This window comes from Diachasma alloeum, unplaced genomic scaffold, assembly GCF_001412515.2.
Source record: "Diachasma alloeum isolate Michigan unplaced genomic scaffold, Dall2.0 Dall_scaffold_00327, whole genome shotgun sequence".
NCBI classification, from domain to species: Eukaryota; Metazoa; Arthropoda; class Insecta; order Hymenoptera; family Braconidae; genus Diachasma; species Diachasma alloeum.
In genome coordinates this window covers 880,207-907,256 of record NW_021680466.1, presented here as the reverse complement: position 1 = coordinate 907,256, position 27,050 = coordinate 880,207, and the positions used below count along the sequence as shown (strand labels likewise).

General features: G+C 36.8%; 1 protein-coding gene across 1 annotated transcript in view; it reads left to right on the top strand.

Moving 5' to 3' along the window:
* LOC107040371 overlaps positions 1–27,050 on the top strand; it is a 69,847-nt gene that overhangs the window by 21,738 nt on the left and 21,059 nt on the right. Inside the window, exons 2-4 of the mRNA XM_015260444.1 lie at positions 3,734–3,803; positions 3,999–4,471; positions 4,721–5,063. Coding sequence (XP_015115930.1) covers positions 3,773–3,803; positions 3,999–4,471; positions 4,721–5,063 — 847 coding nt within the window. The 5' untranslated portion in view covers positions 3,734–3,772. The remainder of the gene's footprint in view (positions 1–3,733; positions 3,804–3,998; positions 4,472–4,720; positions 5,064–27,050) is intronic.

Here is a 27,050-nt window from a genome sequence, read left to right as displayed (position 1 = left end):
GGGGGGGGGGGGGGGGGGGGGGGGGGGGGTTCTAGTCAGGAACGAATTCGTAAGCGGATAATGAATGGAAACGAGGGAAAAAGATCAACGTGACGGAGGGAATATGAATGGAGCAACTTTTTTTATCTCCTCTTTTATTTTTTATTTTTTTCAAGGGAGCGAAGGGTGAAATGGGAAAGCTGTTGGTTGTTACGCATCCTCTTGGGGATGAGTTATCCGGCGTTTTTGTTTGAATATGAAAATTGGAATGGTTTGTTGAAGTGATGAATGATCAATTGAAGTTTTAAGATTTTTTTTGTGAATTGAGGAATAATTTTCCGGTTGGTGTTCCACCTTCGTTAATACGTTTTAGCGAGTTTTGTGAAACCAGACTCCTCAATAGGCTCTTTTCGCATATTCAATGCTCCTCCCTCTCTCTCACTCTCTTTCAGACAACTTATTCGTAACCATATATCCAGGTCTAAATAGTCAGTGTTACGCTAAGTAGACCTAACCAGATTAGTGAGTCGTTTGCGTGCTCTATTTTTGACGCCTCGTGCCGGTTAAAACGAATTTTTTTGCCCAACTTGGCTGCAATAAATATCTTTTGGAAATTTTTACTAATCCCTCGGTCTCGCGTAAATCCCTTCAAGAATGTGGGAGAAATGTGTTGGAACTTGGAATCATAAGGGTAACCTTTTTTTTCTTTTAAAATTTCACAATTTTAGGTAATTTTTTTTTTATTTCAATCATTTTTTACATTCATGAATTTCAAAATATTCGCGTCACAAGGGTCTCATCTTTTACAATCCTCATTAACCTTTTCCAAAAATGTGCAATAATTACATTTGTGATTTTTTTCATTTTTTCTACTTTTTCAAAATTGTTAAAATGGTTTTCTTTTTCATTTCAATCGTTTTTAGTCTCATGATTTAAAAAAAATAAAAGTCACAAGGGTCTAATCGCCTCCCGATCCCCAATCTTTGCAAACAATTTAAAAAGATCAACTCATGGCCCCTCTTGACGTGAAATTTTAAAATTTCAAAATTTCAGAATTTCAATCTTTTAACTTTTTTTTTATTTCAATCATTTTTTACTCTCATGAATTTAAAAAAAGGGGTCACAAGGGTCTCTTTCTAATCCTCATTAGCTTTTTCTAACAATTACAAATAATTACATCTATTTTTTTAATACTTTTTCAAAAAAATTTAAATGATTTTTTGTTTTACTTCAATCCTTTTTAGTCTCAAGATTTTTTTTTTCAATAAGAGTCACAAGGGTCTAATCACCAACCCACGGCCTCCCGGTCACCAACCTTTGCAAATAATTTATAATAATTTCATGATCGTGAGAAAATTACAAAAGTCGCCATCAAGAAATCCAAAAAAAGACCGAGTCATGGCCCCTCTCGACGTTCCTCAAACACTCGACGCATAATGTTGCCAGTCCCATCCTCTCATTTCCCTCTAAAATTTTTTTCTCCCCCATTTCCACCATCTCTTTTTTTCATTACTGTACATATTCGTAACGTTTTACTGACTTAACCCATCAGAAACGGTTTTTCAAGAGGTTCTGCTGGGCCTTCTGGAGTGCCTGGAAACACATCGCGGGGAAGAGATTATTCAAATTCGTCCGGCTTAAAATATATTATTTATCGGAACGCAGACCCCCAGCCTTTCTTCCACCTTCATTCTCCGTACCTTTTTTTCTGTCCATCTTTTATACTAGGAATTGGCATTCCATTTTAAGATACGAGTTGTCGAGTGTTTTAGGAAGTCGAGTGTACCTCGAGAAAATAAAACTGTTCAATCGGAATTTAAAAAAAAATGGCATTTATTTCCTTCTCATCAACAAAGATGAATGAAAATCTAACATAAATAAACTGACACCGTTGAATAACTCGGCGAGATAGAGTGTAACTTGATATGTCGAGATTAAAAAATGAAAAACATAGAATTCTGAGAAATTATTGAAGTCATAATATTCGCAATTTCAAGCGGAGAATACCTTCTTTTATTTCCGTTTTATTCGACGGAATCATTATTGTCGGTATAGGAGTGGTTTGTGTCGGGACATGCGAGGGCGACCGGTGGAAATGATAAGCTCTGGGTAAATCAACGGGTTGGGGATAAAAATAGTGCATTAAAAAAGTCGTAAAGAAAAATTCACTTCGGCCGAATTTGTCTTTTTTTTATTTTCTAGGTTTCAGTTAAGAGGAAATCGTGATTATCTCTAAAATGAAGGGTTCTAGGTGAAAACACTAAAAGACCTTTTTTGGAGATCATGAAATTCTTTACAAAAAGTTCGAATAGTGTTTTCACCCAAGTTCAATAATTAAGAAGATAATTGTGTAATTAATGAGAGTATCAAAAATAAATTGGCGAACATTACAGTTTTCTTAATTATGCAAATATCTTGCTAATTATTGAAACTAGGTGAAATCACTACAAGACTTTATTGTAGATCATGAAGTTCTCTACAAAAAGTTCAGATGGTATTTTCACTCAAGTTCAATAATTAAGGAGATAATTGGATAATTAATGAGAGTATTAAAAAAAATTACGAACACGAGAATTTTTTTAATTATGCAGATATCTCGTTGACGAGTGAAGTTAGATAAAAATACTATAGGACATTTTTTGTAGACTACAAAATCCTTCACAGAAAGTTACAATAGTGTTTTCACGTAGACTCAATAATTATGGCGATAATCCCATAATCAACAAGAATAACCGATGACAACTGCGTAAACATGCAATTTTCATTAATTATGCAAATACCTCGTTAATTATTGAACTTTGGTGAACCCCCTAGAGGACATTTTTCCTAGCCCATGAAATTCTCATCAAAAATATTTTTCTTCATATTTTCTTCTACCTTCACTCATTACCGAGACAATCAACGAAATTCAATTTTTCCCGTCAATGGGGGCTCTCCCCGAATTGAAAAAAAACTGCCATTGTCTCTAAATCCTCAGAATAATTTTTCCATCTCCCTCATACTGTGTTACGCATTCGCGAGTACATGCACCTATTCACTAATGTATTCAAGGTCCGCCCCATAAACCCAATGGTGGGGATTGAAACGGGGCGGCCCCCACGACTCCGCGGCAACAACTCCGTAGGTACTGTAACAGATGTTAATTATCCCTTCTGTATAGTCGAATCAGAGAGTTCGCGTTTTACTTTCTCATAAAGAAGAAAAAAAAATTGTACATAAGGAGAGAGAAAAATTTATTTCCTTGATTCCGTTCTGCTTTCGTACACTCGACGATCAGATAACGTCATCCAACCATCGAAGACAATGTACTTACCTCTCATGAAAAAATATAAGTGCAATGTAAATCCATGAAATCAGAATTATTCCATTCGAGGAAAAAGCGCAATATGTTCGTTCAAAAAAAATTTTAAAACATTTATGAAATTATGTAAATGTTATTTAGTCATTAGAAAGCTAGGGCCTGTTTTTTTTTATTAAGAAAAAAAGTTGAATGAGATTTTCAATAAAAATAGAACGTCCCTCCTATGAGACAAATCACCTCGACATTCCAAATTCATCAATGACAAATCACGCCTGAAATACAAATTCGATAATTTCTCATTATCCAGTCACGAATAAGTATGGATGATGTCATTGGAATGGACTCCGATCGTATTGTGAAACGCTGTCATGTTCATAATAATTTAAATCGACTTCTGATCTATCAGAGCCATCAAATCTGCTTTTGTTAAATCCAGCTTACTGTTGATTTCAGGATGCGCTGAAGCACCCGAGTTCCTCTCGCACCCCCGAGATGTCAGCAGTAACGAGTCCGTATGGCCCTAGTAAGTCCCAAAAATTCTCCCCAGCCCCTTGAAAAATATCCGGAAATCGTTTCAAAGTCACATTAAATGAGGTGTGAAACGATTCAAGTCGAAATGTCAGACTTCGTCATACTGTTATCATGTGACTTGAACTTTTCCACTCCTCTAAAACCATAAAATATCAATTAAAAACAACTTGTCCTCTTTCATTACCAGCGGATATGCTATCCGACTCGGTCTACAACTACGCCACCTCCCGACGGAGCACAACAGGGGATCAGGACAGCAGCGACTCGCAATTTGAGCCGCCGAGCCATCAATTACATGATCAATTGTCAAGTATGCAGAAACCCCGCAACAAACGTAAAAATTTCAAGCCAATTAGCAGTAGAATGGCTGAAGTATCGGACGATGAGTCTGATAGAGACGAGCAGGAGGACGATTCTGAGACAATTGATGAGACTAATTCAAATGACGTTGTTGAGTATGAACGTAAAACTCTGTTGAGTACCAACGATGATAGACCAAAACAGAGACTTAATAATAATGAGGCTAGTCCGATGGATCTGTCTGTTGCCACTAGGCCACCTTCCTCGGATGGTGATGAGGACAGCAGTGATTCGTTGAGACACAAGTTTATTATTGAACAGCTCAGGTCGCAGAAGCCTTATTCACCTGGTGTTGTTGAGGTAACTATTTACTCCTCCAGAAATTCTCAATTATCTTGAGAACAGGTGGGTTGAGGAGAAAACGCCAAAAATCCTTTTCTGTAGAGCGGAAAATTCTGCACAAAAAGTTTCTGTAGCCTTTTTCCGTACAAGCACTTGGTGTCGAGATAATTGTAGACGTATTTCATGTTGTCTTGTTAGAACCGCAAAAAAGTTCTTTGATGTCCTCATCATCATCACCACCTAATCAATCTCCTTTTCCCTCATTAGGCGAGAAGTCCAGCATCCGAGTCATCCGAGAAAAGTGACTTGGATCAAGAGCCAAGTAGACTAGACGATCACGATCCTCATTTTGACGAAGATCGTATACTAGAGACTGAGCCTGAAACAGACAGAGAAGAACGCAAACCCATGGAAGATATGCGGGAATACGTTGAATCAACAATGCAGGAGCTCGCTGCTATTTTTGGTCTTGCTGGTGGTGAATTGGCCAAGTCAGTCAGTAGACAATTGCCATCAACATTTCTCAATCCCCATACCGGTCAAATTCAGTTTAATCCAAATCCCAATCATTCGGGACAATGTCAGCAGGATGAACAGCAGGCGCATCAAGGTAAGTGTTAGCCCAAACAAATGTCTTGGAATTTTTACAGCAGTTGATGTTAACAGTCGTGTTAAACGATGGATGAATGATATGAATGGTTGTATGACACAATTCGATGTTTCACTTTCCTCCCGAGGTCGCCAGACGACGCGGTCGAAGGTTCCGATACTGTTATATACAATTATAGTGGGCGGAATTTGCCTGAGTGTGAACAAAAAAAAGATGGAAAACAAGACGATTTAACGTTGATACGGACAAGTGGTCTAAAGTCCCAACACATGCGTAGGATGTAGATGCCACGGGAATACATGAAATTCTCCTGTTTAGCCGTCTTTCCCAAATTTTCCAAATAATATACTTCAGCTGAATGAAAGATGATAAGCGATTATTCATCCAATATTAGAAAGCCTAAAGAATTTCCGCTCCCAAACACATGTTGACGATCTAATTACCGCCGATAGTTCTCCGGTTGAATTCCTCCGATGAAATCCGACCATTGCCGAGGCTCTTCGGTGGTAATGAGGTCGTCATCCTGTGTTTTGGAACCAAAAACTCCCGACAAACCTGGTTTCATTAATCTCCAGGGATGGTTGAATCAATCAGACCAGAGGAATCCATTACCCAATGCTCATTTTTAGTATCGACTGTACAACCCAAGGCAGAAAAGGCGAATGATGCCACATACGTATTGCCAAGCTCCTCATATGTGCACACGTTTGAATATGTGATGGCAAAGAGGCAAGATGGCCGACTTATAAGTCATAAACATCTACCACCGGTGCCCAAGGGGGTTTCCTCTCGTTTGACTATAACCCAACCGCCTCATATACCTCATCCAGTGTCTAAACGATCGATGAATGCCTTAGAGTTTCTTTCATCCGGAGAAATTCAGGCCTAACGAATCTCATCAAGTCCATTTTTTTTCTGGAAATCTCATTCGTATAAATAAATAGTTTCGAAAAACGCCCACGGTACTTCATGAATTGAATAGTTGTCTATTCCCATCTCATCGGACGTGACTCGTTCATGACGCAATTCCTCTATTGAGCCCATAATCCAATTCTGACGGGTATCAATCTCGTTCGTCAGAAAGTTTTCGAATCAACTATGAATTTTTTTTTGCATTTTCTTGCAGATCATTGATCAGATTTTCAAAAACCGATGATTCTTCACAAAAAGCTTCCAATGAGTCCCACACAGGTTCCATCACCTATGATGTTGAATCAATGACCAATATAAAAAGAATATCTCAAAAAGATTGAAACTGGGCTTTAAAAAGATCTTTAAAGATCTTGAAGCGCCAGAAAACCAGAAAAGTACCACCGGTGCCCAAGGGGGTTTCCTCTCGTCTGACTACAACCCAAGCACCTCATATACCTCATCCAGTTTCGAAACGACCGATGAATGTCTTAGAGTTTCTTTTATCCGGAGAAATTTAGGCCTAACGAACCTCATCAAGTCCTTTTTTTCTGGAAATCTTATTCGTATAAATAAATAATTTCGAAAAACGCCCACGGTACTTCATGAATTGAATAGTTGTCTACTCCCATCTCATCGGACGTGACTCGTTCATGACGCAACTCCTCTATTGAGTCCATAATCCGATTCTGACGGGTATCAATATCAGTCGTCAAAAAGTTTTTGAATCAACTGTTGTGGTTTTCGTGGCATTTCCTTTGCATATCATTGATGGATTATCAGATTGTCAAAAACCAATGATCCTTCACAAGAATTTTGACATATATCGATGGTTCCAATCAGTCCCACACAGGTTCCATTACCTATAATGTTAAATCAAGGACCAACGTAAAAAGAATATCTCAAAAACATTGGAATTGGGCGTCAAAACGATCTTTAAAGATCTTGAAGCACCAGAAAACTACCACCGGTGCCAAAGGGGTTTCCGCTCATTTGACTATAACCCAAGCATCTCATATACCTCCTCCAGTGTCTAAACGACTGATGAATGCCTTAGAGTTTCTTTCATCCGGAGAAATTTAGGCCTAGTGAAACTCATCAAGTCCGTTTTTTTCTGGAAATCTTATTCCTATAAATAAATAGTTTCGAAAAACGCCAACGGTACTTCATGAATTGAATAGTTGTCTATTCCCATCTCATCGGATGTGCCTCGTTCATGACGTAACACCTCTGTTGAGTCCATAATCCGATTCTGACGGGTATCAATATCAGTCGTCAGAAAGTTTTGGAATCAACTTTTGTGGTTTTCGTGGCATTTCCTTTGCAAGATAATCACTGATGGATCATCAGATTGTCAAAAACCAATGATCCTTCACAACAATCTTGACGTATATCGATGCTTCCAATCAGTCCCACACAGGTTCCATCACCCATGATGTTGAATGAAAGACCAACGTAAAAAGAATATCTCAAAAAGATTGAAATTGGACTTCAAAAAGATCTTTGAAGATCTTCAAGCACCAGAAAACCAGAAAATCCCGCCTTCTGTTGGACCCATTAATCATTCCTCCAGTTCTGCTCATGAGGAGATATAAAGGGCAAAATGGGGTCTGAAGGAATGAAAGGAAGAGGTGAAATATTCCTTCCTCTTTCATTTAGGTTTCAGTCGCCTGTGCCGAACAGTTTCTCATTGNTTTTTTTCTGGAAATCTCATTCGTATAAATAAATAGTTTCGAAAAACGCCCACGGTACTTCATGAATTGAATAGTTGTCTATTCCCATCTCATCGGACGTGACTCGTTCATGACGCAATTCCTCTATTGAGCCCATAATCCAATTCTGACGGGTATCAATCTCGTTCGTCAGAAAGTTTTCGAATCAACTATGAATTTTTTTTTGCATTTTCTTGCAGATCATTGATCAGATTTTCAAAAACCGATGATTCTTCACAAAAAGCTTCCAATGAGTCCCACACAGGTTCCATCACCTATGATGTTGAATCAATGACCAATATAAAAAGAATATCTCAAAAAGATTGAAACTGGGCTTTAAAAAGATCTTTAAAGATCTTGAAGCGCCAGAAAACCAGAAAAGTACCACCGGTGCCCAAGGGGGTTTCCTCTCGTCTGACTACAACCCAAGCACCTCATATACCTCATCCAGTTTCGAAACGACCGATGAATGTCTTAGAGTTTCTTTTATCCGGAGAAATTTAGGCCTAACGAACCTCATCAAGTCCTTTTTTTCTGGAAATCTTATTCGTATAAATAAATAATTTCGAAAAACGCCCACGGTACTTCATGAATTGAATAGTTGTCTACTCCCATCTCATCGGACGTGACTCGTTCATGACGCAACTCCTCTATTGAGTCCATAATCCGATTCTGACGGGTATCAATATCAGTCGTCAAAAAGTTTTTGAATCAACTGTTGTGGTTTTCGTGGCATTTCCTTTGCATATCATTGATGGATTATCAGATTGTCAAAAACCAATGATCCTTCACAAGAATTTTGACATATATCGATGGTTCCAATCAGTCCCACACAGGTTCCATTACCTATAATGTTAAATCAAGGACCAACGTAAAAAGAATATCTCAAAAACATTGGAATTGGGCGTCAAAACGATCTTTAAAGATCTTGAAGCACCAGAAAACTACCACCGGTGCCAAAGGGGTTTCCGCTCATTTGACTATAACCCAAGCATCTCATATACCTCCTCCAGTGTCTAAACGACTGATGAATGCCTTAGAGTTTCTTTCATCCGGAGAAATTTAGGCCTAGTGAAACTCATCAAGTCCGTTTTTTTCTGGAAATCTTATTCCTATAAATAAATAGTTTCGAAAAACGCCAACGGTACTTCATGAATTGAATAGTTGTCTATTCCCATCTCATCGGATGTGCCTCGTTCATGACGTAACACCTCTGTTGAGTCCATAATCCGATTCTGACGGGTATCAATATCAGTCGTCAGAAAGTTTTGGAATCAACTTTTGTGGTTTTCGTGGCATTTCCTTTGCAAGATAATCACTGATGGATCATCAGATTGTCAAAAACCAATGATCCTTCACAACAATCTTGACGTATATCGATGCTTCCAATCAGTCCCACACAGGTTCCATCACCCATGATGTTGAATGAAAGACCAACGTAAAAAGAATATCTCAAAAAGATTGAAATTGGACTTCAAAAAGATCTTTGAAGATCTTCAAGCACCAGAAAACCAGAAAATCCCGCCTTCTGTTGGACCCATTAATCATTCCTCCAGTTCTGCTCATGAGGAGATATAAAGGGCAAAATGGGGTCTGAAGGAATGAAAGGAAGAGGTGAAATATTCCTTCCTCTTTCATTTAGGTTTCAGTCGCCTGTGCCGAACAGTTTCTCATTGCCTTAGCTTTGCCTCTTTCTTCTTGCGAATTTAGAGTATTGTCCGGGGGATTGGATTCATCAACTGATAGCGGACAGTTTTCATATCTGAAGTTTGGAGTTTAATTTGACTCCTTCATCATTCAGGGCAAAAGATACAGTGATAACTTCGCTGTCCGAGAGAGATCAAAAGATTGCTTCTACGTTCGGCGAAGGTGGAGCAATGCTATATGGAGGTATAGCTTCCCGCGGTGATTTTTTTGCTGGATTCGTAGAGGTGCATAGCGGGGGTGGCACGGCATCCAGAGGACAAGATGAAATCGGTAAATAGTCTGAGTTTGCGACGTTGAAGGTAAAATTTCAGTTTTTTGAAATTTTCGAAAGACTCTTGACATTTTTTCAATCGTCTCGAGGTCAAGGGAATCTAGGAAAAAACATTCCACCTTTATGGAGGAGGAACTTTCTGATGAAAAATTTCAACTAGTGTTCTCTTATAGAGGTAATAATTACGAAGATAATCGAAATTTATGTCCATCCATTAAGAAAAGTGAAAAAAAACAAAGGGTTGGTAAAAAGCATCTGCACTATTTTGGAAAAATCTTGAAAGGGAGTGGATTTAGAGATAAATGTCACACATTTTTTACAGGAAATTTAATTCTCTACAAAAAATCTTGACACATATTTTTGTCCACCTAGCCCCTTCCAAGATATTCCCAAAATAATGAAAACAAAATGAAGTGAATCCCTCAAACACGTGATAAAGGCATTGAAAAACTTCCAAAACAGTACAGGAGAGGTGTATTTCCAATCTTTTTCGGATAGAAACAAGAAAAAGGGCTCTGACAGAATCCAAAGGGGACGCAATGAACAGATAAAATCAATTGTCGTTAATCCAGAAGTCAGATTAATTCCACAAAAAAGTGGAATTGCCACACCAACGCGAACGAAAAGTGGAATTCACCAACGGAACTGGACCAGAGGTTTCATAGAAATAAAATAATGGATTGGATAGAGTCAGTTGACCCGGAAAACAACCCCAGTATTAAATTTCGACAGTATCTATCCGGTTCTATTGATGATTAATTATCGAGGCCTGAAGACATTTGATGAATCCGACTGTTTCGGCAGTTCCCCTCCTCAAATCCCTCCTCCCGGTCATCCCGGAACCCACTGTATAATAATATCCTCAACTTGTACAACATCATCGACGATTCGATGAAAACATCTCCCTATCAGACATCTCCCTATCAGACATCTCCCAACTACCTAATAAAATGTTGCAGAATGAAAATCCCGATGTCTCTAATCACCCGATCTACCTGATTACCCCGCGAGACTAGAATAATTCCGATATTTTAAGTATCACTTGAAGCAACAACTCGTGATTCCCGGCTGGATAGGAGAAACTCAAAGTGAACGAATAACCGACAAAATAGTCCCAACGAATTTTATTGAAACGAGTTTTATGAATCGTTTTACGATCATACCCGACTGACTGGAGCCTGCTGCACACGTGCTGCACAAACTCGGTGATAAAATGAATATTCGAAGGTTCATATTGTTGGAGAAATAAAGTTTTTCGCCATTTTTTAGGTGAACATTGGAGTGGCAAAATAATGAGAGGTCACAAATCACCAGAATTTATTTCAATTTATCCCTTGTCTTTGGAAAAATAACTGCTCTGATGATGAAATTGTCGAGAAATTATCAATAATTTTCTTGGAAATTCAATGAATTCATTAAAGAAAAAAATTCAACAGGTTGCCAGCTAGTTCCTCTCATTGGCATTAACATCCCAAAGCTGGGGCATTAATGCAGACGCATCAACAGGTGGCCCAAGTGTTTCTGTCCCCATGGGCAAAAATAAAATGAGAAAAATAAACTCGAGAGGAGAGTAATCCAAGATAGAATAAAAGAACACAACTACTGCTGTCATTCCGCGAATATTCCAACCAACGAATGAACGTTTTAGTTGAATGTTGGTCTTCACTGGAACCTCATTGTCCCGCATCTCCAGTTTCATGTTGGTGTACAACAGAAAATGGAGAGACATAAAAGACCACATCTCCGCATACTTTCTTCATATACTCCTCTCCTGTTCTGTTCTGGTATTTTTTTCAATGCCTTTATGACGTGTTCGAGCGATTCACTTGATTTTGTTATCATTATTTTGAGAATATCTTGGAAGTAGCTAGGTTAACAAAAAAATGTGCCAATATTTTCTTTGTAGAGAATTGAATTTCCTGTGAAAAATCTTTTGTGATATTTATCTCTAAATCCACTCCCTTCCGAGATTTTTCCGAAATAGTGCAGATGCTTTTTTTCAAGCTTTTTTTAAAATTTTTCTTAATCAATTGATACTAATTCCGATAAAGCCGAACAGATACTGACGAAATTCGGTCCTCAGGTTGTTTTTCGACTCTATGTTCCATACGCATTGGTGGGGGAATTCCACTTTTTTGTGGAATTACTCTGGCTTCTGTGTTAACGACAATTGATGTTATCTCTTCATTGCCTTTCTTTTTTTATTCTCACAGAACCCTTTTTCTCGTTTCTATTCGAAAGAGATTGAAACCACACCTCTCCTGTTCTGTTTTGGTATTTTTTTTTTCAATGCCCTTATCACGTCCTCGAGAGCTTCACTTGATTTTGTTTTCATTATTTTGGGAATATCTCGGAAGGGGCTACGTTCACAAAAAATGTGTCAAAATTGTTTTTGTAGAGGATCAAATTTTCCGTAAAAAATGTGTTGTGATATTTTTCTCTAAATCCACTCCCTTTCAAGATTTTTCCAAAATAGTACAGATGCTTTGTTCAACTCTTTGTTTTTTAAAATTTTTCTTAATCGATAGATATGAATTTCGATAAAAACGGAGAGATACTGTCGAAGTTCGATCCTGGGATTGTTTTTCCGGGTCAATTCACTCTTCCATCAATTTTTTTATTCTCTATGAAACCTCTGGTCCAGTTCTATACGCGTTGGTGTGGGAATTCCACTTTTTTGTGGAATTACTCTGGCTTCTGGGTTAACGACAGTTGATCTTCTCTCTTCATTCGCCTCAGTCTCTTCATTGCCTCCTTTTTTTCATTCTCCCAGAGCCCTTTTTCTCGTTTTTATTCGGTGGAGAGTGGAACTACCCGGGGCATCTTGTTTATTTTACCCGTCAGCTCGCTGACACTCGGACATTCGTTTAAATTTAGAATTCAATGGGATCCTTTTAAAACGTAAAACGTACGCTTTTCGATGTTTGTGGGGATGCTCGCGGGTTTACGGACGGTTTTTCAAATGCTATTTGGGTACAGAAATTTAATCAATCTTTCGCTCATTATTGGTTCATTTTTGTGTCATTTATGATGGTTGGAAAACTCTAAAAAAATCACGAATGTGAGGAATACAGTATAGGTTATACCTGATTTTTTTGTAATTTTTTATTTTGTATGAATCCATTTTAGAAAAATCAGTTCCTTCGAAAATGAAAAATTATATTTTTTTTTGCTATTCATTTTTTTGTTATTGTTCATAATGCCTCGAAAATTCTGAAAAAATTCATGAATCCGAAGAAAATATTCACTGCTGTCGCTGAATTTTTTGAAATTCCTATCTTGAATCTGAAGTACAAAAAATCTCATTCTTTCAAGAATACGAAATATGACAATTTTTCAAATTTAACAATCCATTTTCTTTTTAATACTGCCAGTAGCTGAAGAATTCTGAAAAAAATCGTGAATATGAAGAAAATAATCAGGGTTGTTTCAGAATTTTTTGAGATTTTTACTCAGAATTTGATCCACTAAAAAAAATATGCGTCATAACTTATTCTTTTGAGAATGTGAAATTAAACAAACTTCTATTCATCTCTATTCTTATTTTATTACTGGCAGTGTCTGAAAAAATCTGTAAAAATTCATGAACATGCAGACATGATCGTAGATGAACCCTGAATTTTACCAGATTTTTATGCGTCATTTATCCGTTGTAAAAAATGAATTATTGAGTGACTGAATTTTGCCTCCAGCTTTAGATTTCGTGGGCCGGAGAGATGAATCGGGTGGGGGGCCATTAGGGGCCCAGCGGCAGCGAGGGAGGGGGTAGTGCCTCGAGGGCCTTGTCAGTCTTCTCCCGTTCTGTAGTTTCTATACTTCACCGAAAACCAGAAAGTCAGCTTGTCAAATTAATCACGGCTGACCAATCCATCAGCGAGAATTCCTAGGACTATCGGGAGATTCGTTTTTTCCAGTCTTTCTGGTGGGTTAGCGGACTCCCGAGAATTAGAATTCCTCGATTCATTATTGTTGTAATGACCCCTGAAAAATCGATTCTTTTTGCAATTAAGGATTTATCGTGATTGAAAAACACAATAACGAGAAAAGTTTCAAAGACAATTTCTAAATTTCAAAAGTTAAAAATTTATTTTTTGTTCCTTTCAATTTAGAAGAGGGACAAAATTATTGTAGAGTAACAAAAACAAGTTTTGTTTCACGAAATCGATGGATTTAGCGATGACTGAGAGTTCACATAAGGGGAATAAATTCCTCGTGTCAAAGTGAAATGCAAAGATTGACAGGTAGAGGGGACAACCGGTAATCATAAAACTGTATACGCTTTCGTATTAAATTCACGAACCATCTTAACCAATTACCAACTGTTATTGCTCACTTTTGCTTCTCACTGTTCAAACAGAGGACGGGCACTTGAGTGTAAATAAGGAATTAAAAAAATACCCGATGAATATACCCCTTGAAACATAAATAAATCAACATTTCACGAGAATTAAAAAAAAAGTAAATCAATGCCGAAGTTATTCACTAAAATGACCTCGGAAAAAATAGAAATAAAAATACGAAAATTTCGGAATGTTTCATCGTCTGACCCTTGGACTTTCATTTTTTCATGTAAAAAAACTCATGAAGGATAAATTTTTTTATTCGGAAAAAAAAAAGAAATCATTCTTCAAAATCAGGTTTTTCACCGACTAGGCACCGACTAGGCACTGACTAGGACGCGTAGTAGAGTTCGTTACGGGATTTGCGGAGCGAGCCGATAATTTAAAAAGAGTTCATCATAAAACTGTATACGCTTTCATATTAAATTTCCGAACCATCGATACCAATATTGAAATAAAAATGCGAAAATTTTGAAATTTCTTATCGTTTGATCCTTGGACTTTCATTTTTTCATGCAAAAAACTTGGAAAGGATAAAATTTTTTATTCAGAACAAAACAAAATCATTCTTTAAAATGACCTTTTTCACCGGCTAGGCACTGACTAGGCACTGACTAGAACACTCAGTAGAGTTCGTTAAAAGATCTGTGGCGCGAGCCAATGATCCAAAAAGAGTTACCACACAAACTGGTTTTCGCCATTTTTTTAAATGTACTTCTGCGCATGTACCGAGGTCTCTCATTTTTATTCCAGCCCCTGCGCATCTCACCCGCATCGGGGAGAGGAAACCCCTCGAGGTACAGCCACGCGGCATAAACTCGTCTCTCTCATCCCAATTTTCTTTTATTCTTTGTTTCTTCAGGGACAAAACATCAAACTGTGACTCATCTCCCCGTGGAAATTTCGGGCGGAGATTAATGCCCTTTATTGACTCGGGAGATGAATATGGAAAGGGGGAATTAAAATATAGGGGCATGCGGTGACTAATTTTTTTGTGGAAAAAAAACTATCTGTCGAGTTTTTTGATTGAGAATTGAAATTTCTAGATTTCTTTTTTTTAGATTTTTTTGAGGGACAGATGCAGCGGAAAATTATGAAAAAAAATGGGAGTGGGGGGCGGTGGATGCAACTCTTTGATTTTTTTAAAGATTTTTTCGTTATTTCTTATGTAATTAAAAAAATTAAGGGAAGTGTCAACTCCTTTTGATCGAGAATTGAAATTTATAGATGTCTTTTTTCTATTTTTTCTTGGAGACGGATACGGGAGAAAATTATAAACGAAATTTAGGGTGCGTAAGGGATGGTGAACGTACCTCTGTGAATTTTATTAAGAATTTTCTTTATTTCTTATATAATTGAAAAAATCGGGAAAAGAGTCAACTCTTCGATTGAAAATCAACATTTCTGGATATCTTTTTTTGAGAATTTTCTTCGCTTCGCAAGTAATTAAAAAAATTAAGGGAAGTCTTGGCTCTCTCTGACCCGAACTAATTCGCCCGATTCCATCAACTCCAGGGATTCCCTTTTACCCGATTCCACGATCACTCAAGCCCCGCGAAAATTTGAATATTAAAATCAGTCTGGGCCTCTCAATCCCGTCGAGCATTGTCCATTCTTTCACGAAAAAAAATGCCTTTTGTGAAACGGTTCCACCCTCAACCACTGGCTTGCACTCTTCGCTGCCCACCACCGTTGGTCCCTCATTCTTGGGAAGACCCCCGTACGATCAAGAGATACGATAACGCTTTTGCGACCACCAGAGAGAGAGAGAGGGCGAGGTAGAGATAAGTGTATATACACTCGTCACGCCCGTGTCCCGTAGCCATGTCGAAGACCCAGGATATCTTCATCGTTCTCCAAGCCCTGACTCTCGCCTCTCTGTCCTTACGATACACGTGGGTGGTGCTAATCGGGGAAATCGTGATCAGCATCGCGGGAATTATTTTTTTCTCATTTTTTCCACTTTGTGGGGATTAATCTCCAAAAATCTTGAAAAGAAAATTTTTCGCAAATTTTTTTCTTGAAGATAACTTGGAATTTTGATAATTTTATCACTTTTTTTTCTGTGATTTTATACATTAATCCGCAGAAAATTGTGAGATAGCTCTAACAATTCACACATCCTGGGAGGATTTCATAAAAGAACGTAAACGAATCCACAAACTCATAAATTTCGAATTATGGCGGAGTGGAAGAGCCAGGGAGAATGAAAGAAACCGACGGAATGAGTTGTGTCAAGAATCTCGGTTTTGTGAGAATAAAAAAAAATGTTTGATTAGTTTTTGTGGAATTATTAGGGTTATATGGGTGGAATCAAAGGAGGGATTCGATGCGGGGTTCCATCTTCTGTTAATTTTTATAAGTTTATAACGAGTAGAAAACAATAGGAATATTTCATCGATTTTTTTTTCATTTTTTATTCGATAATTCATGTCGAATCGTGTCTAAAATCAAGATTAAACTTCCCAAATTCTGTTTCTTGATAAAAAATAACAACAATTGAAAAATTATGAATGAAAGAACAATTAAAGCAAAACACTCAGTTTTGTCACACGTAACACGATATTATTCACAAGTAAATATCTAAAATTGTTGTCACAAAGTATTAAAATACGAGAATACGGATGATCTCTCGTAATTCTGTAGCAATCCTGTATTATTATCGTAACTGTTTCACACATTTTTAACCCGAATATAGTCTCCTAAATCCAATTGACATGTGTAACAACGGATTCCGATAAAATATTTTCAGCTACTTAACAAAAAATACCAGTGAGACCTCATGAATTTATTCATAATCCGCTACACATTTTACTCCAATTTTTTTTTACCAATACTAATGACAACAATTTTCCACGTGCCCCGGCGATCATTAAAATTAATCTCTCGACTGAGGAGTGACCGTTAAACCTACGAATGGTGTTAAACCACCGAAAAACCAGATTGAAAATTTGAATTGTAAATTATTTCTCACGGGGAAAAATTACGATATTCGGTCACAGGATTTTAATCTTCGCATTCAATGACAGAGGAAGGGACGAAAAATATGAAAAAAGAAAACCTGTTGTCGAGCAAAACCAGAAGTGCAGCATGCGATAAACCTGAATTATCTAGAAAAACATTAAAGATATCTTGAAGATATCCAAGTACTTTAGCTATTCTTTCTTCAGTGAAACGCTTTTCTGCATTTGTAGTCGAACATCAGAGATTTCATTCGAGCCCCATTTGCCCATAAGTTTCCGGACATTTTACGATGATTTTACTATTAAAACTTTGCAAGTCTGAATTTGAATTTCAATATTGAACCATTAGAAACCATTTTGAAAATCTAGAAAAAAAATTAGAACTTTGAGTTTGGAGGAAGATTGATGGAATAATCTTAGTTTTGAGGCTTTCGCGGCCATTATTAATGACGTGGTTGGCTTCCGGATGGATGCCGCGTTGAGTTTCAGCATTGCGCCGACGTTTCGCAAACATTGCAGTCTGCATCTTCAGGGCTATGAGCTCCGATTCTGAGCTCCGATGTGTGGGGGCAGTCCTTATATACCTTCCCTTGTGGTGGTGGGAGAAGGGGAAGGGGGGGGGTCAGCCAATCATATGTTTTTAATTGATCAGCTGGTCAATTAAAAAACCGGGAGGACGGTTTTCCAAATGGGGTTCACTTGATATCCTCTGTCCCTGTTGAGGTTGTTAGGAAAAAATTGTCATCATGATTATTCCTACTATTCCTTTCTTGTATACAACCGATGGTCTGTTTTACAGTTCTATCTCTCTCCTCAGCCCTTCGATAAAATGGTAATAGCAAAATTGTATTTATGGATGTTCTACACCTTTTCGGTCAAAATTCACGTTTTTTTAATTTTTCTCGCGAATTGTCGGTCGGATTGACGCGAAAAAATATAACGTTTCTGCATTTTGTCATTATTTAATGACTCGCGAAGTTGCAAGGTGGTGCGATCATTTTTGTGCATTTTTGCTAAACGTTTAAAAGGAATCACAAAATTGTAGAAAAAACGCAGGAAAATGATCCCACCACCATGACACTACGTGAGCCATTAAATAATGACAGAACACAAAAACGTTATATTTTTTTCCGTCAATCCGATCGACAATTCGCCAGAAAAAGGAAACAAAACGTGAATTTCAGCCAAAAAGGTGTCGAACATCCTTATGATGCATCCTTGAATGAATTTGAAACATCACATTTGAAGAAACCATCAGAAAGCTCACTTTCAAGGAAATTCATGAAAAATTCGAAATTTTCAACAATTATCATAAATCAAATTAATCAATATAGCTATCGTAATCATCTTTCCACTTCGACTTAATGGCATTAAAACAAACATTTTAAGCTATGATTGAATTCATTTGAAGCATGATATTCAAAGATATCCCAGGAATTCTGATTTTCGAAAAATTCAAAATTTTTGCAAATTTTCAAATAAACTAAAATAACAATTATTGCTATTGTCTATTTTTGAACTCGGTCAAAAGGACATTTAAACGAATTTTTTAAACCGCCATTCAATGAATTCAGAACATTTTTTTAGTTATTGTGGGACAACCGATTTTCGAAAAAATTTGAAAATCACCCAAACTAATCGATGAATTAAATTTTAATTAATGGCGTTCGATAGGGCTCAGAATACCTAGATTTGAAAAAAAAAATAACCCAAACAATCCAAAATTTCAATTTGAACATTTGCAAAGCTTCCATTCAGAGGCAAAATTGAAATTTTAACTTACGAGCATTTTCTATAAATAATTGACAAACAATCAATTGTTCACTATAAAAATCATTTCTTCGGAATTGTAACAAATTTACTAATATTCAGTTTAGAATGTTAAAAAAAAAGATAACTCTGCATAAAATCTAATTTTAATGACGCAGAACATTCATGATATTTTTCAAATTTTTCTCACGCCTTTAATTGACAAATTCGATGAATGAAAATGATTGAATCTGTACTGTGATCAGTACCAAATTGTAAAAGATACTTGGATATCCTTAAAAAGATCTTGATCCTCAAATTATTTGAAAAAGAATGAATAAAAATCTTTTGAAGACAATTAATCATAACCAGAAGGCACTTTAATCATTTAAAAAACTCCCATTGTACGATGGGTCATCCCTCAATCACTCCTCCGATTTTTCAAAACCTCGGACCACTCCAATACCACAAAGACTCGACCCAAAAATAGCGACGAACATTCATAAACATCAGCGTCACCCCCGGACTGATGATTAAGGACTCCCTTAACACGTTGAGAAACGGGGAAAAAATGAGAATGAGAATATGAAAAAAAATCATCTCCTATGAGAAAATAAAGGATAACGGCCCTGAAGTGTAAAGGAATTGCTCCTCACACGCACACATCGGGCCATCAGCTCATTTCTTTTCACTGATGGAGAGAAAAAAAACACCACACTCAAACCTTAAAAACCCTTTTATCCCAGAGGGCCCATTCTCCCTCCCCCTCATCTCCTTTTTCAGTCATTCCAACTTTCAGATTAATTATCTTTCATATTGGAAGAATAAATTAGTGTACAAAATAGAAATATTATAAAACAAATTCTAAACGAAGAAATTATAATTTTTTATTCAAAGAATTATTTTAAAAAATGAACCGATATGTTTGACCCTTATGGCCCTCAAGATTGATATGTCCAGACAATATTACTCACCATAAAATTCATATTGACACAAAAATCCAAAAAAACCTACAATGTGGTACTTCCAATTATCAAAGGTCAATTTCAACCGTTCACGCTAAATCTCACGTTTCAATGGAATAAAAAAATCCCTTAAAAAAAGTTGGAGCTTCCCTTACGCACTGTATCACAATTCCCACTTTTACGAGATACTTAAACCTTTAAACGGGTCACACGGGGTGTACACGAGATGCTCCCGTCTCACATTTCACTGAAAAAAAAAATTGGGGAAATCGGTTAACCCCGTATCTGCGCCGATATTTTTCTCAGGGATTAAATCGAGCATGCGGATTTCTGGGGTTTCCTCTCTGCATTCTCCCCACCTCGCCCTCTCAAAATACCCAGTCTTTAGGGGGAAAAAAATGCAGGTAGATATATTATTACCCGAAAGGTGGTATCTACCTGCGCACGCGTTCCAAGGGTGACGAAAAGGGCGAAAAAAAATTACGCAAAAAATTGGGGAAGGAGATTACGAGAAGTGGAAGTGAAGAATTGCGGAGGGGTGTTTTTTTTCAGGGGTTGAAATGGGGTAAAAGTGAGTTAATAGTCGGTAAAACGGTACTCACCCCTGACCCTGGGCTACACAATCTCCTTTTTTATCCCGTTTTTTGTAACGGGAAAGGGGCAGAAAGAGTAGGAAATACCTTTGAGACGGTTCCTTTATTTTATTTGGATTTTTTTTTTGAGTTTAGGGATAGGAAATTTGAGAGATGAACGAGGTAAGGATTTCCAGCGCCCTTGAGATTTTTTTTCATGTGAGAAGGTACTTCCGGGCTGAAATGATGTAACAGATGGCTTGAAAGATGATTTTTATTCATCTAAAGTTTGAATTTCGGGACTTTTCGGGTGCAGTAGATCTCGATTGTGAAGGCATCAGCGTCTACGCCAGGAGCTGCATGTAGGCGAGAATTATCACTTGCATCATCAATCGACCATATAGAAACACAGGAATAGAAAATGCCAGGGTGATGGAATCATCCCCCGAGGAGGCGCACCTAAAAAACGTCAAATCACGCCAGCTAACTTTTCCCAAATTCTCCAGAATGCAAGCAATTCTACGGTCCCACCTATTGAATCTTCCCAAATCAACTGCAAAGCCTTTTTTGTTCCCTCCATTTTTATATCTCGAACCCAGACCTACCCCCTCCCACCCCCTACCTCCCAATCACCCCTCCTGAATAATCAGAACCACGAAAAACAGTCGAAAAAACCCTTCGCAAAATTGGCAACGGTTGAAAATAATCAATCGAAGAATTTCTCATCCTTCCTCTCGTGTTTCACCATCTTGATATAAACTGCACACCACCACTCCCTTCATCCCATTCACCCAGGGGGTCTATTTCTCCCCCCCTCCCCAAAAAGTCTCTTTTCCATCCTTTCCACAGGTATCTCTCGCCTCTCGCCAATATTACACAATGAAAAGTGGGACTCTCTAGTCAGTAGATTCTATTCGAAAAAACGGAATATCCTCATATACCTGGATCACCCCCTACCCCCTATCCTGAAGCATCTCAGGTAGCTTCCAAATAAAGAATAAAAAACCAGAGGTGAAGGAAGTGGAGATTAAAAAAATGGGAAAAAAGTGAAGGGAAGGCTTAAGGGAGGCCCTCACTATCCGGGGATCCTCACCCCCCTCTCTCCTTTTACCAAGGGTGGATCGATGACGTGTCTCAAAAATTATGTAACAACCCCTTATATCCCGTTTCAACTTTTTTAGATTTTTTTTCTTACGGTATTTATTTTTCCACGTTTTCCTGAAGACTTCCCATGCCCTGTTATTTCATCCATCATACAGATGTTGACGGATGCGTAGCGGTAATTTATTGGGGCATTGCGTGTTGCATCGAGTCCGTTGAGGTTTTTTTCCTTTTGTTATTTTGGAGTTCAGTAGATAATATAAGAATTGAAAATCTACCAGAAAAGGCGAAACGCCAAAGGTTAGGAATTTTGTAGGTTAATTTTTAGGTTAGGTTTGTAAATTGACGGTTAACTTTGGAATGAGTGACTCTAGAGGAAAAAGCTTCGGGAACTTTTTGTAGTTGACAAAATTTCCCATGAAAAATATTTCATAATATTTTCAATTATAACCACTCATTAACGAGATCATGACCTTTAAAGTGATAAAAAATTATTCAGTTTTCAAGTTTCATTAAATTTCAGGTTTCGATAAATTCCTCTATAAAAAATGTAAAAATTGAGACGATCCAAGCACACTTCTTCCCAAGAAGGAATGGTATTCCTCCGCTGAAGAATCACCCAGTATTTTTCATTGTAAACAGAGAACCCTTTTGAAATAAATAAAAAAAAAAAGAAATCCTGAAATTTCTCAAATAACGATCGGGTCAACGTTGAGATATTTCGAAACGCGAGAAACACAGGCGTCCCGCTGTGAACGGTGCACATACGAAATACAGAGGGGGAACCATAGGGCAACGAAGCCAAAAGACCAAACATCGCTCTTTGGGTTTAAAAATCATGGCACTTAACGATCGTACACGATATCTTCTCTTCTAAAAAAACAACATTTGCCTGTGTCTACACACACTACCCCCCACCCTCCCACACATTCCATTGAAATAATTCACAATGTGGCAAAATTATTTTCCCTGCTCTATGACAACGAAAAAAATTTTTTTTTCGACGATGTTTATTAACATAAATAATAAGTACAACGAGTAACAATATTTACAAGGTTTAAAGTTTTTACATGTACTAGCGCCAGCACTAGCGTTGATGCTTTTTCATTATGCTCTTTTGAATTGTTTATAATTATTCTCATTGCAAAAAGCAATACGACCGATCAGAATCATACGTCCCAATTTATCAGCTATTAAATTCTCACATTACCATTAATGATTTGATCATGTTCTAATTCCTATGTTCACTGAATAAGATTTTAATCATAATTACAATTGAATTCCTTTTAGGACACATTTTAGAGTGTGAATTTCTGGAACTCAATGTTTGTTGATGTACAGAGAGAAATATTCAATAAAAATTACGTATCTTTTCTGTAATTCCGGAGCGAAATGTGGTTGTAAGAAATTTTACGGAACTGTCACGTAATTTTCAGCTGAATCTCCTGTGAAAAATTACGATACCGTCACTTAAATTTTCTGAGCCGATTCCGTAATCGGTGAGCGAACTGTGAGTTCCGTAATTTTTACTGAACATTTCTCTCCGTGTGCTCCTGTAAAAGTGTGTGCCCACACTGTTATCAATTTTTAGTTGGTTCACATGGTAATTCAATTAATCTGTTATTTATCTCATCAATATAGTTCCGGGCTTAGAATGTTGTCATCTCCTGTTTTCTGCACCAAATAAAAAATTGAAACTTAATTTGGAATATTGAGTCACAGCTTTTTTTTTATTCATATCAGAAATTTTGTATTTGGATATTAATATTATTTGTTCAAAGTGAAAAAATCGATCATCATTTTTACTGTATTGCAGTCAGATTCTCCTATCCTTAACGTCAAAAACGTGAAATAATCTCATAATTTTAGCTATTCATTCTAATCAACTTTGTTCGAAGAAAACTTTATGGTAAACGCAATATTAACAAAGTAGAATTATTCTATTGTTCCTCTGACCTAAAATATTGGAACAATTATGATTCGTTTATTCATGTTTCATAGAATGGTATTCAATTCTCTTTTGTTTGTTAGGCGGGCTTCATGAAAATTGGATGCAAGACGATTGTACTCATGAAAACCACCTTACTTTCTCCATTCGTTTGACTCTTAAAAAAAATGAAATTTCATGGACAGTTGACTTCTAATTTTCAGGACAGTGACACTGAATGCGATTTAGGGCGGAAAAAATCATTAAATTTTAGGTTTCACTGAAAATTCAGTAAAATTTCAAAATTTTAAGCAGCATAAAAATGAGAATTCCTCAATTTATTTGAATTTCCAATCTAATATGAATATTCAGTGCCAAATTAAATTGAATTTTCAGTGAAATCTGGAATTTCATGATTTTTTTCTCCCTAAATAGCATTCACTGTTCTGAAAATTCAAGAATATATGAAGAATATAAGAAAAAATGGAACTGAAAATTATAGTTCTCTTTGATTTTTCCACGAAATTCTAAATTTTCGATGACGAAATTCTTTGAAATTTTAGTGGGAATTTTCCTCATCCAAATGTCAGCGAATAGAATTGCACTATGCGACTGTTATTTCATATAGTCAACACAGTATTCAGCTGACAATTTTTGATAATTCAACTGGTAATTTTTCATGTTGACTATATTTGTGGAAAACAAAAGATTCCGTGGTCGAGTGAACCCCTGGTTGGAACTGTCACATGGATTTTGTCTCATAGTGCAATTCTTTTGGCCGACATTTGGATGGGAAAATTCCCTCCCGAATACTACTCGAGATTCAAAATTAATCGAGTAATTCCCTCAAGGTTCCCTGCACACAAACGAAGTCGTCGAGTTTTTCAGGAAAAATCAGGTTTTTAACCTGACAAACTTGACTCCTTCGTTTGTTTGCAACGAACCTATCGGGAATTGCTCGATAATTTTGAAGCTCTCGTGGTATTACTTGTAGTGATTGAATTTGATAAAAATTTCCAAAAAGTGTACCGGAAATTTCAGGCAAAGAGTTTTAACAATGTATCCACCATGTTCGAGGTCGTATTTTCGATTCAAGATATTGTCCATGCTTTTTTAATACAGGATTTTACATGAAGTTTGCGGATTTGTATTGATCATGATGTGTGCGGAAAAGGTGAAAAATTTTTGTTAGAGAAAACTGAGGTTTAGGGAAGAAAAAAAACCCTAAAATAAACGAAAATGAAATTTTTCATAAAAATTTCAGCAGAATAAATTGACAAAAATAACGGGGCAAAATGGGCATGAGATCAATGTTTGGAATCGGAACTTTCCCTGTCTTTTGAATGGAAGAAAAGTCTGGATTTAAAGGGCAATTGTCAATCACCTGTTTCCCCGTAAAACCAGAATTACCAGAAACTGGGAATCGAGATGTCTCAATTTCACTTTTTTTCCCCAAAAAAAAATTGTAGCGAGGGTTCTCCCCCCTGTTTCCAACGGGTGTTTAAACCCCCCTCTCGGTAATTTCCGGCACAACCCCTAGCCCTGCCCCGACCAATGGGAAAGTCGGTGCCCCCCACCCTCGCCCGGTGCACACCTTTCCCCCGGCGTTTCCCCTTTTCCACGATTTTTGGGGAAAATTCCGAGACTCACCGGGCAGTCTTGTGGGATCGGTAGCCCGGGGCCTTTAACTCGGAGGATTTAAATTCCACGAGACGTGTGACTGTGATTTAAATTTTAAATCTCTAGTCTTACTTTGGAAAAACATTTTTGAGTGACTTTTTTTTTATAATTATCTCCTGGGGATAGTTGTCACGGGATGATTGACATCTTCACTGAATTTAGGACGTGAAGTATTTCATTTTGTGAGTGAAACTAATTTTTTTCTCAAGTTTATTCGAGTGAAAATTTTTTTTCGTGACATTTTGATGATTCTATAGAAAATGAGAGATTTTTTGGAGAAAACGCTCCGGGAATTCCTCCCACAAAACAAATTCTGCGTTTTTCTCATCTAGAACCGCTCGTTACTGAGATGATTATTTTTAAAAAATTGACCTGTCATTTTTTACCTTTTTCCATTTTTTAGTTTTCATTATTAAATTTTATTTCTCATCAAATTTCAGTACCTCTCAATTTCACAGATATTAATTCCCCCTGCCCCTGCAAGAATCGAATTAACCAGAAAACCAATTAAAAATGTAATCAAATAAAAACAGCCCCTAAAATTGCATTTAATCTGAAATTCAAAAATACCTAATCAATCCCAATACAATCGCCATAATTCTCGTGAAGAAATACGACTGACCCATAAAAAAATAGTCCCGCAGAAATGAAAATAAAAGGACTGGCCGACGTGCGGTTCTAAATCTAAATCATAAACCCGATGATTTAGCGCGAGTTCGAGACTACGAGATATGAAAATTCGTGAGTGCAATAACAAGTCATCTCCTCTTCGATTTAATTACCTTCTCAGTCATTCATTAAAGCTCTAGATAGATTCTGACTTCCCCGTCAGTATTTGTTTAAATACTAGGAAAATAAATCTCGTCAATCAATCAGCATTCACGTCTAATTGAACCATTTCGAGAGGAAAAAAGGTTTCACGTTTGTGTAAACATAGCATAAAAACGTGAGGGGTTGAATGTGTTTGAGGAAATGAGTCTGAATGTTTATTTTCATTGCGTCACGGGGATTCGGAAGAGAATAAAAAAACTGCAAAAATCATTTTCAAATTTCTTTAAAATTTTTTGTCGTCTAAGGTCAATTAATGAACTTGTTCCAATCCATATCCAAAAATGTTCTGAAATCAGAATTCCAAAATTCCATGAATTTTTTTTGTTATTGCTTTTGCATTGAATCGTTCACTTTTAAGTTTTGGATTTTTTCTGTTACATCGACCCAGTATGATTCAAAAAATTCGAAAATGCAATTTTTAGACCTCGTCCGTACGTGTGTGTGCATGTGTGTACATATGCAATAAAGTTTTTCTTCAATTGTTCGCTAATGAATGGATGGAATTGTATCTTTTTTTCCAACTGTAGGTATTGTTGAGCCCTATCAATCGCAATTAATTAAATTTTAATTTATCTATTAGTTTCATCAATTTTCGAATTTTTTCGAAAATCGGTTGTCCCACGATAAGTAAAAAAAATGTTACGAATTGATTGAATGACGGCTTCAAAAATCTGTTCGGATGTCCTTTTGATCGAGTTCGAAGATGAAGGCGATAGCAATAATCGTTATTTTGATTTATTTGACAATTTGCAAAAATTCTATATTTTTTGAAAATCAGAATTCCGGGGATACCTTTGAATATCATGCTTCAAGTGAATTTAATCATAGCTTAAAATGTTTGTTTTAATGCCATTAAGTCGAAGTTAAAAGATGATTACGATAGCTATATTGGTTGATTTGATTTTCACGATGATTGTTGAAAATTTCGAATTTTTCATGTATTTCCCTGAAAGTAGCTTTCTGATGGTTTCTTCAAATGTGATGTTTCAAATTCATTCAAGTGTATGTGTAAATAAAATTTTTCTATTAACATATTATCGAAGGGCTGAGGGAAGAGAACCGTAAAAAAGACAATCGGTTGTATCGAAAAAAGGAATAATAAGAATAATAATGATGATAACATTCAACTGCGTTGAAAATCTGACAAAATTAGTTGAAAAAAAATCTTATCCAATTTAATGAAATGAAATAAACAATGAATTATACATGATAGAGGGAAATGGTGTGCAAAATAACCATTCGGCGGAAGCATATTGTTCA